General features: G+C 50.5%; 6 protein-coding genes across 6 annotated transcripts; 4 read left to right on the top strand and 2 right to left on the bottom strand.

Moving 5' to 3' along the window:
- Positions 1–2,907: 2,907 nt before the first annotated feature.
- KY384_000560 (uncharacterized protein) lies at positions 2,908–6,725 on the top strand (the record flags this gene model as incomplete). Its single annotated transcript, XM_044809096.1, has 3 exons — positions 2,908–5,677; positions 5,725–6,584; positions 6,645–6,725. 3 exons carry the CDS (start codon positions 2,908–2,910, stop codon positions 6,723–6,725), a joined length of 3,711 nt encoding a protein of 1,236 aa, XP_044665083.1.
- An 894-nt stretch (positions 6,726–7,619) lies between these two features.
- Positions 7,620–12,132, top strand: KY384_000561 (uncharacterized protein; the record flags this gene model as incomplete). Its single annotated transcript, XM_044809097.1, has 6 exons — positions 7,620–7,761; positions 7,820–9,178; positions 9,841–10,544; positions 10,594–10,719; positions 10,784–10,933; positions 10,984–12,132. 6 exons carry the CDS (start codon positions 7,620–7,622, stop codon positions 12,130–12,132), a joined length of 3,630 nt encoding a protein of 1,209 aa, XP_044665084.1.
- An 831-nt stretch (positions 12,133–12,963) lies between these two features.
- On the bottom strand, positions 12,964–13,353 carry KY384_000562 (uncharacterized protein; the record flags this gene model as incomplete). Its single annotated transcript, XM_044809098.1, has 1 exon — positions 12,964–13,353. The coding sequence occupies one exon, from the start codon at positions 13,351–13,353 to the stop codon at positions 12,964–12,966; it is 390 nt and encodes a 129-aa protein (XP_044665085.1).
- A 624-nt stretch (positions 13,354–13,977) lies between these two features.
- KY384_000563 (uncharacterized protein) lies at positions 13,978–15,270 on the top strand (the record flags this gene model as incomplete). The annotated part of the gene is made up of 1 exon (XM_044809099.1): positions 13,978–15,270. One exon carries the CDS (start codon positions 13,978–13,980, stop codon positions 15,268–15,270), a length of 1,293 nt encoding a protein of 430 aa, XP_044665086.1.
- A 738-nt stretch (positions 15,271–16,008) lies between these two features.
- KY384_000564 (uncharacterized protein) lies at positions 16,009–16,507 on the top strand (the record flags this gene model as incomplete). The annotated part of the gene is given in 3 exon segments (XM_044809100.1): positions 16,009–16,078; positions 16,172–16,353; positions 16,367–16,507. The coding sequence occupies 3 exon segments, from the start codon at positions 16,009–16,011 to the stop codon at positions 16,505–16,507; spliced, it is 393 nt and encodes a 130-aa protein (XP_044665087.1).
- Positions 16,508–16,822: 315 nt separating this feature from the next.
- Positions 16,823–17,764, bottom strand: KY384_000565 (uncharacterized protein; the record flags this gene model as incomplete). The annotated part of the gene is made up of 1 exon (XM_044809101.1): positions 16,823–17,764. One exon carries the CDS (start codon positions 17,762–17,764, stop codon positions 16,823–16,825), a length of 942 nt encoding a protein of 313 aa, XP_044665088.1.
- Between the last annotated feature and the right edge of the window lie 541 nt (positions 17,765–18,305).

Below are 18,305 nucleotides of genomic sequence, written 5' to 3' on the forward strand. Positions count from 1 at the left end.
TCGTTGTAGTAAGAGGGAGAATAATAATTGTTGGGGAGGGCGAGATCGCTGGGGGGGCGGTTTTAGTAATTGGAGAGATTGATTCAGTAGTTTGTGGTAGAAGTGGGTGAATTGGTGATGAATAATGGGCCGGAAATTGCGGTTTGGCCGCGACTTTACTCAAGAGGAAAAAGGGAAAGTCGGCCCACCAGCTGGTGCCAGGACCCCCAAATTCGACTGCCCTAAGGCTGGCAAGGCTACACCTCCAATTCGGCCTCGGGGAATAGTGGACAATTATGGGCCAAGATGGGCAGCTTACAAGCTTTTATTAGGAAGACGGCGCACGGTGGGCTGGTGTCCTGAAAAGGAATACCTGAGTAATATGTCTGTCGTACGATAAGGATCCATGATCTTACTGCTGGATCCCAGTAGTTGGCGATATCGCAACCTCGTTGAAACCATTTAGAGCCTTCTAGCATCACATGGCTCGCTCTCTAGTCACTTCTCCTGCCCGGATGGATTCGTCTAGAAGCTTTCATGCATGAAATCCATCGCTGGCCCTGTACCCCACGATTTCACCGCCAATTAGTGCTCTTGGCTGCTGCTGCCCTTCGCTGTACCACCCACCACTTCTCTGCGGGTCGCACACTTGCCAAGGCAATCCGCTCTCCGAGTGTGAGCTGACGAGGCGATGAGGGTGATCATGAAGGCAGCTGATGGGGGTATGACGCAGACGAATAAAGGAAACGGATGCAGGAACCCGGGGGAGTTTGTTTTGCTTGGGTCACCGACACCCTCTTGTGCCCGATTCAGACAACCAAAATCTCACCATCGGAAATCATTCCGCCTTGGAGCCTCATCCTGCCTGGGACGGATCAATTCTCTTGTTTGTTTGAGGTAGTAAAGAAGACGTCTACAGGACGCTGCTGCTGGTCCACGATTTAACATCATCCTCGTGAATGAACTATCGTCGAGTTGCTCATTATCCTGCTCCGCGGTCTGAATCCGTTGTCAGTGAAGTATCCGCTGCCTAGCGGGCAGTTGTTTTTCCTAGATCGTGGAGAATATATGCACGGAGAGGCCCAAATACCTAGGCATTTTAGCAAATATGGCAGGACCTGACAGGTCTCATCGAGTCAGGCAGCCTTCGGTGAGGATCGGTGCCCATCTTCAGCGCGGTATGCTCATGCCTCGTCCATCAAGAGTAAGACGCCTTAACGTGACTCTGCAACAAGAGTGGTGAAATTAAAGGGCAAAAGCAGATGGATGGGGCCCGTAGCAAAAGCACTGACTCAACAGCTCGCGAACGAAAACGACGTGACGAAGAATTCTGCTCAGTGGAAGGATATATGCGTATAGAATCGGGTAAAACGCTTCACCTAATCTGTACCAGTATTCAGGATCAATCCTACAATGAGGCTGCAAAATTGGTGAGCAACTTCGACGCAGAGAAAGTGACATGACTTACCCATAGAGCCCCAGCACCTCCCCAAAAATTAATATGAGAACCATACCTACGAATATTCGAGATTGCTGCATGTACGACCGAACGCCCTGTTGGTCCGTTAGTCTCAACTGTCTTCTTCCCACCTTTCAGGTCAAAGCTTACCGTGTCTCCCACAATTCCTATAGTGTATCCTGCTGCTAGGCCCGTCAGACCCACCGATAACCCAGCCGCTAAATGCATGAAACCACTATCAATGCGTCAGATATTTGATTTTGTAGTGTTTTGATGCCATATCCACCTGAAAAGACTATAGTGCTGATCTGGAGGTGGACTCATGTCGCTAGCGATCAGGACTGCAATGACAAGCGAGTAGACCGCAATAATTCCAGCCATAACGACGGGTATCAAAGACTGTGAGGCCCCGACCATAAGTACAAGTCCCTACAATATTTTGAACTGTGAAACTCGCCTTCATGATAAGGTCTGGTCTGAAGGTGCCGACTCCTGCGATGCCAATCCCCGCCTTTGCAGTTCCGTATGCAGCACCAGCACCTGTCAATAAGCATAAGTATATATTCCAAAACAGTCTTTTATTGATTTTATGGGACCCACATCCAAATATCATCTGTAATCGAGTAGAGTTAGTCGTATCCTCTTCAGACTAAGTTGTTCACGCACGGCCGAAGCGATTCCTGCCTGGAGCAGTACTTTTAGCTGTGTTTTGGTCAATCTCATAAAGAATGGCGTACCATTCCTATAAAGGGCGCAAATTTGGGTGCGGACTCGGATTCTGACATGCTGTGCTTTGCTGCTCGAACGCGGCGATAGCTAGCTGTAGAAGCTTGTGAAGACGACTCTCGGCGCAAAACGAATTCTCAGGATACTATGGCAGAAATCGTATCATTGAATAGGAAAGCCCAACAAGAAGAGGTCATGAGATGCGGAGGTGGTGGTTTTGATAATGATCAAGCACGTATTAGCGCCTACTGTACTCCGTAGAACATCATACAAGCTTTTAGAGGCGGAATTTCTAGTTCCGCCGCCGCCGCCGTTCCCAGAATCCACTCTCTATCGTCAATCCCTGACGGCAGATTATTCCACTCCTTTTCTGACATGTTCGACAGCTTCACGGGCTAAGGACTTGACATCACATTGATCGCAGATCCAAATCCATTCTTTCCCTGGATCACCGTCCCTCGCTCGTCTTAAAACCAATTGAGAGCACGGCGACAGCAATATTATCCACTGCTGAGGTCGGTTCTACAATTTACGATAAGTCACGAAATGACATGTCAGTAGTCGCATTATTACTTGCGAGATCACGCTATCTGTACCCTTCGCGAGACGACGTCGCTCCATGGACTTGCCCTAGATCCATGCTGGGATCTCTACACAAAAGCAGTTCAACTGGCCCCTAACACCCGGTGAGACTTGAAATCGAGGACTTCCAGAAAGACCAGAGCACATCCAGGACTTAGAAAATGACAGATTATGGGATACAGGCAGATAGAGGTATGCGGCCCGGTAATTACGGCCATGCATCCTCCTATCAGCGAGATACAGCATTTTCAAATATCTTTGGCTCTGCTCCTCCCCCAGGCCGATCACAGACTATGACTTCTCAAACCGTTCAGCCTTCTCAAGAGCGTACCACCACCATGAGCTCTCAAATGTCTTCCACTGGATATTCAAACCCTGCTTCTGCCGCGCGACGACCTTCACCTCAAGATCGGCATCAGCCGAATGGATATCCTCCTCCCAGTGCCAACGGATACTATCCTCCACAAAGACAAAGCAGCGGTTTGGTCCAGCCCCAACCACAACCGCAATATCTGCCTCAGCCCCTAAATTCTGCAAGCCGGCCCTACCCTCAACCACAGAGACTTGATTCACGCCAACCGCCATCTTTGCAGTACAACAGACCAATTCCGAACCGTGGGTACCCTCAAAACGTTGCAGACTCTTACAAACCGATCCCAAATCGTGGTTATCCTTCACAGCCAGCGCTCAACACCGATCCGTACCGGAGTCAATCCATGGCTAACATTCGAGCCCCTTCATATAACATGCCTCCAAGCAACCATCAACCTGCGAACAACTACAATCAAGCTGCTGCGAACTCTTTCCGGCAGCAACCTTACCAATCCTCCATATCAAGAACAACAGCCCAAGGTCGGATCGTACCAGAGAGGCATGACGAACGAGCGATGTCAATGAATTCCTTCTCTTTGGAAAGAGACCATAGCCAAACCATGAGCGGAAGGGTCATTCCAAATAGACGGAGGGAGTCTGAGGCAGAATCTCTGCCTGACGATGCTTCTACCTTGCGAGAGACTCCTTCGAGAACATCAACCCTTACTGGACCCGATCCACGGTCTAGAACAGTGAGTCCGGAAAGTGCGCCGTCAAGAACGATGTCCATGGCATCCACCATCGTCCCGACCTCAGAACGAAGTAATTCCCTTGTACATCGCCCGTCTGTACAAAAGAATTCGAGCACAACGAGTAATGCGATTGTTTCAGCTCAGAATAGAGCACCGCTTGTTTATCCAGCATTGTTGTCTAGAGTGGCGGATGCTTTTCGCGAGAGAATCGCGCCCGGAGACCGGAAAAAGAATGAGTTGTCTTATACGTTTGCTTTCACTGGATCTGAGGCGGTAGACTTGATATCATACATTATTAAGACTACAGATAGGAATCTTGCACTTCTTCTAGGGAGATCCCTGGACGCACAGAAGTTTTTCCATGATGTAACCTACGATCATCGCCTCAGGGACTCCCCAACCGAAATATATCAATTTAGGGAGCAGCTGATGGATGATACATCAACCCACGTGAACGGCGTCTTCACCCTTCTGACTGAGTGCTATTCTCCCACATGCACGAAAGATAAGCTATGCTACTCTATTGCATGTCCAAGGCGTCTCGAACAGCAATCAAGGCTGAAACTCGAGCCACGTCCCGGTTTAAAGCGTCAGCAATCGACAGCCAGTCTGCATGCAGATGAGCCTGATGAGCAGAAGCTTTGGATCAACACCGTCTCGCAAGAAGTCGCTGACAGTGTGGATGACAAAGAGAAGAAACGTCAGGAGATCATATCTGAAATTGCGTATACTGAGAGAGACTTTGTCAAAGATCTTGAATATTTACGGGATTTCTGGATGAGACCCTTACGCTCCACCAATCCTTCGAATCCTTCTCCTGTTCCTGAAAGACATCGAGAGCGGTTTGTGAGAACTGTTTTCTCGAACTGCATGGAGGTTCATGCGGTCAACGCAAAGCTAGCGGAGGCATTGACAAGAAGGCAACAAGACAATCCGGTGGTTCGGAATATTGGAGATGTTTTTGTCGAATTCGTGCCACGTTTTGATCCTTTCATTAAGTATGGTGCAAATCAATTATGGGGGAAATATGAGTTCGAGAGAGAGCGCGCACACAACCCAGCCTTCCAGAAGTTCGTAGACGAAACCGAACGTTTAAAAGAGTCGCGGAAACTAGAATTGAATGGCTACCTCACCAAACCAACGACGAGACTAGCTCGATACCCGTTACTCTTGGAAGGCATCTTAAAGAATACCTCGGGCGAAAATCCTGATACGAAAGACATTCCAAAAGCCATTGTCATTATCAAGGACTTCCTTACAAAGGTCAATGCCGAGTCAGGAAAAGCTGAGAACCAGTTCAATTTGAGGATGCTTCAACAACAGCTGATATGGGGCCCTGGCCAGAAGAGTGACTTAAAACTCCTCGAGGAGAACCGCGAACTCGTCTTCCGGGGGCCATTGAAGAAGAGCCCAACAGACTCAAGTGAAATCATGGTGTACTTGTTTAATCACGCGTTGCTTTTTGCGAGGCAAAAAACCAACAACAGGCAGGAGGAGCTTCGTGTCTACAAAAAGCCAATTCCTCTTGAGCTTCTGATGATTATCCAGATGGACGAGGTTATTCCCAAACTCGGCATAGCCAAACGCCCATCGTCCAGTCTGATACCCGGTGTGAAGGCTGCTCCGAACAACCCTAAGGCCGCAGGCGGCGCGAAGGAGGGCTTTCCAATTACCTTCCGACACATTGGACGAGGAGGCTTCGAAACGACTCTGTATGCAATGTCACAGATTTCGCGTAGGAAGTGGATGGAGGCTGTAGAAGCACAGCAAATCAAACTACGGGATAGAGGTAATTTTTACACGAAGACCGTGCTGTGTGATGATTACTTTACAAGCGCTCACAAGGTCAACTGCCTGGTACCTATCGGTAAGTGGCCTCCAAGTTGTTGTACTATTGCTACTAACACAGAACAGATGGTGGCCGGAAATTGGTTTTCGGCACAGATACTGGAGTGTATGTCATGGATCGGAAACCCAAGTCAACAGGCGCCAAACCCAAGCGAGTCCTTGATGCTGGCTCTGTCACGCAGATTGATGTGCTTGAGGAGTATCAGCTACTGCTCGTCCTTGCTACCAAGAGCCTGCTTTCGTACCCTCTGGAAGTTCTAGACACTGCCGACAGCCAATCTCCTATGCTCAAGAGACCAAAGAAAATCCAGAATCATGCGAATTTCTTCAAAGCTGGAGTGTGCATGGGTCGCCACCTGGTATGCTCAGCCAAGATGTCGGGCATCTCCACGACTATTAAAGTTTACGAACCTTCTGACGCAATTACCAAAAACAAAAAGAAACCCGCAATCGGACGCATGTTCCAGGGCAATCAAGATGCCCTCAAACCTTTCAAGGAGTTCTACGTTCCTGCGGAGTCGACTTCGGTGGATTTCCTCCGCAGCAAGCTCTGTGTCGCTTGCTCTCGCGGCTTCGAAGTTGTCAGCCTTGAAACACTTGAGACGCAACCTCTCCTGGATCACGCAGATACGTCTCTGGATTTTGTGACGCGTAAGGACGTGGTACCAATATCGATTGAGCGGCTTAATGGGGAATTCCTCTTGCATTACAACGAGTTTTCCTTTTTTGTCAACCGCAATGGGTGGCGGGCAAGACCGGATTGGAAGATTGACTGGGAGGGCAAGCCGACGTGCTTTGCCCTCAGCCATCCGTATCTATTAGCATTTGAACCTGGGTTTATTGAAATACGGCATTTGGAGACGAGCGCATTGGTGCACATCATTACTGCGAAGAATATTCGAATGTTACATGCCAGCACGAGAGAGGTGAGTTGGCGAGCCCTTTGTTGATGCTCACGAGACTCCAGCTGACTGATGCCTTTCTAGATCCTGTACGCTTATGAAGACGATGGTGGGGAGGATGTCGTGGCGAGCTTGGATTTCTGGAGCAAACCACCAGCTCCGTAGCATGTCCATGTATCCAGATGGAGCAATCTATACTGAACCGTTGTGTTCGCCTGACTGGGACCTCCTTGCTGTTGTGCCTTGCATATGTTCAGTGAGGTTGTGAGAGTCTTCGAAGTGCCTCTTCAAGTCTCTCGTTCTCACTGCCAGCTACGCCCATCATTTCATTTACGGATCCCAAGCCTTTACATTGTTGAGATCTCATTGATTCCTTGTGTATCGGTCTCGGCAGCCGTGGCATTTCCGTCACTGGCTTTGTGTCTGGTGACTCGTAAGAGGTCGCCTCCAAGGCCTCCTAGGATTTGATATCCAATGTTTCGTAAATTGACTTCCCACCACTAGCACTAGAGTGAATAAGGGCTAGCGTTTCCGCCGTCGATCCTGTATTTCCCCTTGTGGCCCCTTTTGTTTGCACCCGGCCACACACCAACGACAAACCGTCCGAAATTTATACGACGCCCTTTGGCCCCATTACTCTGGCACTCCAATTGGTCAGGAAAGAAGTGCCGTCCATCATTCGGGTCTGACGGAGTGCTGCGGGATGCTGTGATAGGCGGCATTGGCCCAACAGCCACGCGGCTTATGCCAATAACCGTCTTCAACGCGCTGTGGGTGCACAAGCAATGACAAGGGTACTTTAGGGGCAAGCCCCCAGATGCAGACTCACTACTCACTTGACTGCACCTTGCTCCACCATCTTTTTCTTCTCACTTCGTTCTGCGCTTTTTGTACTAATGCTCTACGAGTCCTTCCGGGCCTCACTGCTTTGCTTCTGACGTTCCTTTCCTTTCGGTGCTCATTCTCTATGGCACCTGCTTTTTCTTTTTATTGAAAGTTACGAGTCTCAGATCACCTCCTACTCCAACTTCTAATTATAATCCTTAATTTCGACTCTCAATGGGGAACGTCATCTCCTTCGCCTCCAGCGAGCTCGAAGGCGCGCAAACCTCTGCCGATACGTATGACTTCGCGACCTCCTACGCTTTCAGTCCTGACAATGCCAATGATTTCGGAATCACAGCGACTTTGACATACGGAGGTACAATCAAGATCAAGAGCTGCGGATAAGGCCTCTACTGATACTCTGTGTTTGATAGGCGAACCAGGACCCATAACTCCTGTGGTGACAGTCCCTGCCGCCCCGACAGATGGAGCACTACCTGGGACCTTCACATGCAATGAGTTTCCTGCTGGAGTGAGCCAAGCATCCGTTCTGTGCCCTGGCCTTCACAACTCAGAAATCTACCCGGGGACGGTCTCCCTAGCTTTCACATCAGGCGATCCTGTCACGCAGGGTTATTACTCTGGGGCTTATGCGTTTTCAGTCATCGCGGCGGAAACTCCAGCCCCGGTGGCGCGTCTTGCTTTTGCTTCACTAGCTGCACCAGCCATAACCGTTTATGACACTACGGTTACTGAAACAAGCACGGTCACTACAACTCTGCCAAAGACTACACAGACTGTCCTGAGTGAATGTCCCTCGAGTTCAGGTCAGCAAAATGGCACAGTCAGCGGTACGGGCACAGGTTCCACATCCAAATCAATTGTATCTACAGGGGGTTTGAAACCCTCATCGAACAGCACAACCATCTATCCCACAGGGACGTCCTCGATACGCCCTTCGGGCTTGGTGTCGGCATCAGGAACTGCTCCTACGTCCAAATCAAACTCAAGCCTGTCCATATCTGGCACAGGGACCAAAAAGCCAACTTCGCCTTCATCAGGCTTTAGCTCACCATCTGGAAATATCAGGCCATCGGGAAGTAGCAAAGCCTCAGGCTCGGGAATCAATTCTCCAGGAGGAAGCGGACTTCCATCGAGCAGACCGTCTCTGTCACCTTCGGGTCAGTCAGGTGTCTCAGCTCAGAACTACAGCTCTTCCACCACCTCTTTCCAAGCAAGTGAAGCCTCTAGCTTACCCACAATCACTAATTCCGGGGCTTCCACAACATCAACGTCCACGCATGTTACGGTTACGACCATTACAACCGAAATCACGACATACGTGCCTTGCTCCAGCGCTATCGCAACCCAGGGATCAAGTACAATTTATTCGAGTTCTTTGACTCCATCCGTCATTACGAAGACGATCACTGCCACAACCACGGAATACACAGTTGTCTGCCCCGCCACACCTGCAGGTCAGCAAGCACCGACAGGCCAAGCATCGCCTGCAGAGGTCTCAACAAAGCAGATATGGGTAACGATCACAGAGTCTTTGACAACCACAGTTTGCCCGAGTTCGCCTCCGCCCCCACCTTGTACCACGGCTGCCCCACTAGAGAAGAGAGATGCAGGTTTTGGCCCTCCGGATTTGACCATCGTCAATGGAGTGACTACGACCGGAGCTTCAAATGGAGGAGGGGGCGGCGGAAGTGGTAGCAGCAGCAGCAGTAACAGCGGAGGCGGAACCTCAACTGTTCACGCAACTAGCACCAGTACGGTGACGGAAACAAGTACGGACTATTCTTCGACGTTTACCTTGACTTCGGGCTGTACTAGTGGAGGCTCTGGTACTACTGAATCGGCGACAGCGACCCCAATACCTAGAGGTAGAAGGTGGAACATAAATGACGTCTAATATGACAAGTCCATAGACTTTGGGGTTGGCATCTGTCGGGATATTTAGGACCCCGCATCAGCTGAATATGAAATATTGGAAACATTCCCTTTGCATCTTTCCATGGATCCGAGGCTGCCTGTTAGGATTCGCACATCGTCGTTATTTTCCCTTATTTTAGTCCTACACCGCCACCGCGCATCTGTGGCTAGTACTTGCGCTAGGCAGGTACAGCCAAGGGTCAGAAGCCAATGCCTATGTAAAAGACTACTCGAGCGAGCTAGAAACACAATGCTTAGAGAGAAAGGCGTGATGAAATTGCTGTCGCCGAATTCTTCCTCCTGCGCGTCGCACAAATAGCCCTTTTGTGAATACTCTGAAACCTCAGCGCAACATAAGCATCAGCCAAACTGAGCAGGGGTCAAGCGCCCACATTTTTCAGCTTCGCCAACCTCAAGACTGCAAAGGACATCCTTTGCTTATCCCCGTCTAGTGTCTAGTGTAAACAAATCGTTGAGGAGGGACAAGCGAGATCTTTATCATGACGCTGCGGAACAGGCGTCGGCACCCTTGAAGTTCCAACTCCTATAACGTACGGCTCCAACCTCATCGCGCATGCGCCAGGAAAGCAGAGGAGCTTCGTACAGACTGCAGAATGGGTTGGCCACAGTGCAATAGGACGGAGGAATATGAGAGTAGTAAGTCGCCTTGCCCCGGATTCAGTGTGTTTCTCTAACGGTTGTTCTGCAGTTGATGAGGCGAGGATATGGAAGGATGTGCAATTTCACCACGTTGGCTTGATTCTTTCAGCTCTCTTTGGAAGCATAGCTATACTTTTCTCTTGGTACCTAGTATGGCGACACTGCACCCATTATCTCAAGCCGTGGGAGCAGAAACAGTGTGTCCCCCTCTTGCCCCACCATGGCCCTCCCATATGGAGCGCATTGGGACTGACCAAATACAGCATCATTCGCATCCTCTTCATGGTCCCCGTCTACGCCTTTGTTTCCTTCATGTCTTACCTCTTCTACAGACACGCCGTCTACTACGAAGTCATCCGCGATTGCTACGAAGCCTTTGCGATCGCAAGCTTCTTCTCCTTGTTATGCCATTACATTGCGCCGGACCTGCATAGTCAGAAGGATTACTTCAGAGGCGCTACGCCAAGGAATTGGGTCTTACCTATCAGTTGGTTACAGAGGTGTACTGGAGGACAGCACGGGTTCTTCAAGATTCCAAGAAGCGGCCTGACCTGGTTCAACGTGCGTATGTATGGAGGGTTCCATTCGCAAATCGCTGATGAGGACGCAGATCATATGGTTTGGGGTATTCCAATATTGCTTCATTAGGGTCTTCATGACTTGTGTGGCGGTCGTGACTCAGGCGATTGGCATTTACTGCCTGGAGTCTCTCAGTCCAGCTTTTGCACACATATGGGTAAGTCACTGCCACATTGTCTAGTCTTGTCATTTTGAAGGATTGCTTACTCGGTACGTGGTAGGTCATGGTCATAGAAGGCGGCTGCGTTACCGTCGCGATGTACTGCTTGATCCAGTTCTATGTCCAGCTTAGAGAAGATCTAGCGGAGCATAAGCCACTCCTCAAAGTTGCAGCAATTAAACTCGTCATATTCCTTTCCTTCTGGCAGACAGTAAGCCTTTCTTTCCAACTAATAAATACTTGCCTTGCTAATCATCCTAGATCCTCATCTCGATACTCACCGGCTCCGGCTCAATCAAGCCGTCGGCCACGATTCAAACACCTGACATCAAAATCGGCATTCCTTCCATGCTCCTCTGCATCGAAATGGCCATCTTCAGCGTCTTCCACTTATGGGCTTTTCCCTGGCAAGTCTACGATATCCGACGATCCGCAATCGTAGCCTCCGAGTCTGCTCCTGGTTTCGAGCCTGATCCAAAAACCGCCTATCAGGGTGGTCGCTTCGGCCAAAACGCCCTGATGGACGCTTTCAACCCCTGGGATCTCATCAAAGCCGTTGGTCGAGGTTTCAAATGGATGACCGTCGGCCGGCGGAAACGCATGGACGACGTCTCCTACAAAAATCCCCGAATGGGTGCGGGTCTCGAGCCCACCAGAAATCAACTCACCGCTTTCTCCACCGACAACAACCCGAACAACACAAATGCCGATCCCTATGACAGTCACGCAAATGACAACACAGCTTATCTTCCCCCGAAGTCTCCAGGCAAGCAACAGGCCCACGGCCACTACCGAACCCTCACCACCTCCCGTTCCTCAGCAGAGGAAGAAGACCAATCCCGTCTCCTCGCACATGCCCAGAGTAATCCTACCTCCAATCCCTCACAACACCGCCCTAATGTTCCCTATCTCTCCTCCCAAAACCCCTCCTCCAACCTCGAGTATCCCCGCCCCATGTCCCGGCACCCACCCCGCGATCCAGCCCTCTCTGCTGGGGAAATTGGCACCGCCGTCCCTTACGACCCTTATACGCGGGCCAAATCGCCTTACTATCAGGATAGCTCAGGGCATCTTGCTCCAAGCGTTGGGGTTGGGGAGCAGTATGGCATAGCCTCTTCATCAGCAGGTACGACACCTGAGCGCGGCAGCCTCGACAGCCAGGACACCTCGTACCGTTCGCAACGATCTGGGGCGCATGGCAGGAATATTTCTGGCGGTAGTAATGGCGCAAGCGGGCTTAGGTCTGTGACACCGGCTGCAATACCGCCGGATGAGATGCCCCTCGGTCCGCCGGGACGGAGGAGCGCGGAACAAGAGCATCAGTGGAGAGAGAGGGGGAGGATGAGCGGGAACTTGGGGGTGGGCACGGCGTTGGTGATAATAGATTCTGAAGCGTGGACAGAACGGTGAGGAATGAAGGAGAAGGGGTGGATGATGGATATTGTTTTTTTGGCTGCGAATGCCCATGTGTGAATGATGGATTGAGCGATGTTGATGTTCTTGGTTAATTGGGAAAGCGGGCGTTGAAAGGAGCTCTAGTTCCCACGCAGATGTCGGGTGGTTTGCTCTGCTCTTCTTTCTGCATGTGGGTCTGTTTGCCTCGTAATTGAAGGGCAAGAGCATTATGATCGTGCGATTCGCGATCATTGCTGTGCTATGCGGAATGTGGATGGAGTGGGGGTGTATATAATAACAATACAATTGATATGCACATACTGAGAGACAACTGTCGATTGCGTACAATTACGCCTTCAAAGTGTGCTTTACATGCAATCCTAATATAAAGCTCTCGACAAGCCTCTATCTGGCTTTCTCAACTTCTAGCTTCTTAAGCTCATCACTTGACTACAGCTGGAGCCACCATTGTCAACTCATATCGAACTCAGCGGAAGTTTCTTGGTAGCTATGCACGTAATATCGAATTCTTAGACCTGACCTGATGGAATTTTGAGGCCAAAGATGCTCATCAGACGTCTGTTGTCCTCGCAAGGAGGTTAGAAGTACCGAAATGCACTCACGCTTCGAGTCTCCGCTGATGAAATCATAGTGGAGATGAATGAGAGAATACCTGGGGGCCACCTCTAGTCGAGTCATGATCTCTAACACCGAGCTCAATTGCTATGCCGCTGACAAAGGGCCATTCGAAATTCTACGGTAGCGTGACATCGGAATCGGACCAGACCTTGAGCCTATGGTATCGGGTATCCTATACTCAAACCCAATTCCTTCTGATTGTGCACGTCAGTCATCAGGAACTTCGAACTTCAACGCAACCCAGTAAAAAGCACCAGCGGCACCCAATGCCGCCATCGAGTACATCGCAGTCTTACTAACGAAACCAAAGGTACCATGGCCACGCATAAGTCGTAGAAATCGTTGCCTTTCCTCAGATGTCCATCGAGGCGTTTCCTGCTTTGCATCCTGTGCGATGCGCTGGTCCAATATCCGGAGCATTTCGCCATAACGCTCCTTCATTGGAATATCAGGCTGTTGGGTTAAGTTCCAGTTCACTTGGAAAGTGGAGATTACGTTGCCGAGACGCATGATTCGATCCAGCTTTGAGTTGAAGTCCTTTGCGGGTTTCAGGCGCATGATCTCGTCAATCCTTTTGGTTATCTGATCTGGTTTCATGGTTTCTTGTTTGGAAGATGGTGAAGTATCTTGGTTGAGTGATTGCAGATTAGATACATGCCGTGATTGAACATAGTAAGGGAAATGAGATGCCGACTTTCCAGAGCCCTTTGGCAAGCTGATCAGTCTGCTACTTGTCCTCGAATACATTGAGTGATTGATGATTCCAATGTCTAGAAACTTCATCGATCAGTCCATCTAAAGTACCCCTCTCCCAAGTTTGCGATCCAGAAATAGCAGCCAAAGGCCCCAGGAAAGATAGGACTTAGAGTCTAATAGATTAGTTGAAGTAGGTGAATTACTCGCCTTGGGAGCAGCGGTGATCGATGTCTTGCTGATGAATCATTATGGATAGATATTACAGGCCTCATATATTCTAACGAAGAAGTCAAGACCACGCAGCGCGGACTGCCAGCTTCAGATGCAACGGTTTTAAAGGAGCAGATCGACGCTAATCTCGCGGGATCGTGCGCTAGAGCCAAAGTGGACTGGCGCATTTTGACGATTTGGGAAATTCAATCTATTGAACAAAGGTCTATCATTTTCTCGTTCCCCTCGCGAAGACTTAGCGATAAACCATAGCTTTAGACAAGCTATCACTTGAGGTTCCCACGCCTACCTATAATGCCCCATGCCCACGACACGCCACCGTCAACATCTCCTTCGCGAACGCCATCGCCGCCTCCATACTCAAAGCAACAATCCCGAAGCCAGCAACCTTCTCCCGCAACGCGTAGACGTATTGAACATCATGAGTCGGATATGCTTATAGTCGGCGCCGGCATCCTCGGTACTGCACTTGCCATTACCTTCGCTCGACCGCCCCACAATCGCTCCGTAACATTGTTAGAAAAATCTTTGAAGCAGCCAGATCGCATAGTGGGTGAACTATTACAGCCTGGCGGAGTCTCAGCCCTGAAAAGATTAGGCCTGGAAGAGTGTTTAGAAGGGATCGATAGCATACGAGTGAAAGGTTATGAGGTTATCTACTATGGAGAGGGAGTCGAGATACCTTATCCTGAGAATGCCGGCCGAACTGTGACTGAGAAGGATTCAAAAGCAAATGCAGGGCGGCCTGAGGGTAGGAGTTTCCACCATGGACGAGTTATACAAAGACTACGTGAGGCCGCTTCGCAGGAGCCGAACATCTCTGTTGTGGAAAGTACGGCGACGGAAGCGATCAAGGACGATTACACAGGCCAGATCCTAGGAGTTGAATGCTTGACACAAGGGGATAGAGATGCTTGGTTTGGTCAATTGACGGTCGTCGCCGATGGGTACGCCAGCAAGTTCCGCAAAGACTTCATCCCTCGGACCGTGACTAGCAAAAGCAGATTTTGGGGGCTTGAGCTCATAGATGCAGAGCTTCCAAGATCCCTTCATGGCAACGTGATCCTGGGAGACGGCGCGCCAGTCCTCTTATATCAGATTGGCACAAAAGAAACTAGGGTGTTGGTCGATATACCGGAGGGGACAGAGACTGCAAGCACAAGAAATGGAGGAGCCAAGGGACACCTCAGAGACGTAGTCATGCCTGGTCTACCAAATTGCGTCAAGCCTGCCTTCGAGCGAGCTCTTGACGATGGAAAGTTGCGGAGCATGCCGAACTCTTTCCTTCCTCCGAGTGTAAGTCGAGTACCTGGCCTCGTCTTGCTCGGTGACGCGATGAATATGCGACATCCCCTCACAGGAGGTGGTATGACTGTCGCCTTCAATGACGTGGTGCTACTCAGCGAATTACTTAGCCATGAAAAAGTTCCTGACCTTGGCAACTCCAATCATGTGCTTATGCAGATGAAGAAGTTCCATTGGAGGCGAAAGAATCTGACGAGTGTGATCAATATCCTAGCACAAGCTCTCTACTCGCTGTTTGCTGCCAACGGTATGTCCTCGACCCTGGATGGGATGGTAACATGAACTCACACAACACAGATCCTCATCTCAAAGCCCTTCAGTTGGGGTGCTTTAAGTATTTCCAGAGAGGGGGCCGATGCGTGGATGGGCCGGTCGGGCTGCTTGCAGGTATTATACGTCAGCCGTTCGTGCTTTTCTACCATTTCTTCTCGGTGGCCATTCTTGCGATCTGGATTCATGCATCGCAGTCGCCTCTGTACATGCTTCCATGGACCTTGTTGTCGAGTATCAGTATCTTTTACAAAGCCTGTGTGGTCATATTTCCGTACATTCTCTCCGAGCTCCGCAGTTGAAAGGGCAGGGGGGCTGCATAGCGCGCTGGACGGCTGTTTGATGGGAGCGCTTGTCATGCATAGTGGGAACGGATGGTCATATTGGCGGTAGCATTAGAGCGTTCCAACATGGAAGATTGCACGGTCGTTGGTCCAGTTGTTCAAGAATGAAGAATCAAGAATGCCATATACCCATTAGGGTTTGCGATGTTGGCATTAAGGTTTCCCATGCTGTCATGTTCCGCCCCCTCCTGATTACGCTCCTTCCCCTCCTACGGATTTACAGGTTACAGGCGGACCACGGATGGACCACCCATATGACATAATCTCAACGGCGCCCTCTGATAGACCGATACATCGCACCGGATTATTTCAGGCGCGGCTGACGCCATTGCGCATGCCTTCTTCTAATGGATTGTTTTTGGCAAGTTCACGACCGTAAGACAGTCTTGATCAACTCACCTTCAACATGCCCGACGGTGCTGCCAGTTGCCAGCACTCGATAAATACCATTCGCGTCGAATTAGACTATCTGCAGAGTATGCATGTGGTAAGCCGTGCACAGGTTGAAAATATCATTGCGCTTTTGCCGGTATGCCTTGCTCCACGCTTCTGGTCTTCATAGGCTAAAGCACGCTCTCAGGGGCATGTCAACCACAACCAGGGCCAACAAGGCCAGCAAGGCCAGCAAGGCCAACAAAGTACTCCCGCACAGCCAGAAGGTGCTTCGCAAGTAGATTCAAACAATTTTGCCTCAGCCATCTCCCAGGCTGCCCAGAATCCGAATCATCCAGCACATCCTGATCACCCTGAGGTAAGTTTGGCAGGATGCCATCGATTCGGTGAAGCAAGTGTTGACAGCTGTGAAGCACGCTGCGTGGGCGAAGAAGCTACAAGCCAAATTCAGCAATGCGGCGATACTGGGAGCTGGCTTCAAAGCAGGCCAAAACATGATCGATCAAACGTGATAAGAAGCCATGGAAGGAAATGGACCCATCCGCGCCCCTCTTCGAGAGCGGGCTGTTCAGGGTACTCGTCCCGCTATCCTTCCATTTCCAACGAGGACGGGAAAGACACAAAGTGCAGGGCACGTCAGATACACAATCTGATCAAGTGAGCAGAGCAGACAGTCGGTACATTGTCATAAATACGACCATATATGCGGGCATAAACACCAAGATAGCGCCTCTAACAGCACACCCATACTGGAGTAAGGGAGACTAAGGTCGAAGTGTCTGATGGACGGTCTTGAGGCTATAGTCATAATTATCTACGTTGACTTTTCAGGGCACGAAAACCAGCCTTTCACTTCCGCTCTTCTCTTGCCACACTGTGTCAACATCCTTCAACTTCTCTACCCTCAATTTCTGCTTTTCAATTCCTGCCGCAGCCCCCACGATTCTGCCCATCTCCTTTCCCAACTCCTGGAAACTCCAAGCACCCGGTCCCGCACCTCTCATCGTAATATTTTTACCCCTCAATACCGCACTCGGCAGCGGCATCTCCTCTCCCGCCAGACTTCCAATCTGCACGTACTGCACCCTCTTTCCCTTCGGAAGTCCTTCAAGGCAGGCTTTTGCCGGAGCACCATACAGGTAATCCAATACAACGTCCACCTCTCCCACTTTCGCCCAATCTGTCTCCTCCGCCTTCTCCTTCAGTACGACACCCTCGTCCAGACCTCCAATTGCCTTCATAGCCCCCTCGTTCCTCGCAACCCCCACCACCCTGCCTGCGCCAAAGGTTTTTGCAACGCTGACCCCTAGTCTCCCACTCGCGGACGTAACACCCAGTACCACAACACTAAAATCTTTCGGCAGCCCGTCCGTCCTCGTCTTCAACGCCATCCACGAACTCATGGCCGGATTGGCCATGGCGGCCACTTGTACCGCATCCGCGCCCTCGGGAAGCGGCACCACGCTCGTAGTCGGCACATTGAGGACCTCCGCCATGGAACCGCCCGCAGGACCCATGGCAGAGAAATAGACTGGTTTATTGTCTGGGACTGTGAGCCCCGTACCGTCCGTACCAACCGTGTGGGGAAGGATGCTGGCGGAATAGTGTTGTCCAGAGGCGCGAGAGCGGACGACACGGTGGACACCGGCTGCGAGGAGGCGGATTTGGGTTTCATTGGCACCAGGGGGAGGAGGGGTGGGGGTGGAGGTATAAGTGGGGGATGAACCCCAGGAGGTAACGAGGGCGCTATGGTTTGATTCTGAGGACATTGTTAAAAACTGTTTCTTCAATTGATCTGATAGCGGAGTATTTGGGCTTCAAGTATGTGGTACAATTGAATGTTTTGATATGGAGGTGAATTGTAGAATTGACGAGGACCATGTCGGCTCTTTATAGACCAACCTTCTCCGAGCCGGTGCGGCATTGGGGTCGTCGACGCGGAGGGGCTTCGCGTCCTCGGCCAGGTTGGAGAGCCAGGCTCTCGGGCGTCTCGCGGACTGAGGTCTGCTGCTTAGGCAGCTTTTACTGTGCAGATGCATAACCTTCTAACCTTCGGGCCCGCATTTCTAATACAGTACGGAATAATACTCGGCAAGTCTTCCGAGCGGTCGGCCGAGGCTTCGGCTTTTCCCTTTCTTCGGCCGACCAGCACCACCCAGCAATCGTTCAGTTGAACGCAGCATTTACCCACAGTATCAAGCTTGGGCATGTCACTCTCTTTATCGAGGACTGCACGTCAATTGAATATTTCCGCACAGCTTGCGTCTAGCAACCATCCTCTGTTAACCTGGTAATTCTAGACGAGAGCAT

This window comes from Bacidia gigantensis (genome assembly GCF_019456465.1).
Source record: "Bacidia gigantensis strain McMullin 20006 chromosome Unknown contig_74, whole genome shotgun sequence".
NCBI classification, from domain to species: Eukaryota; Fungi; Ascomycota; class Lecanoromycetes; order Lecanorales; family Ramalinaceae; genus Bacidia; species Bacidia gigantensis.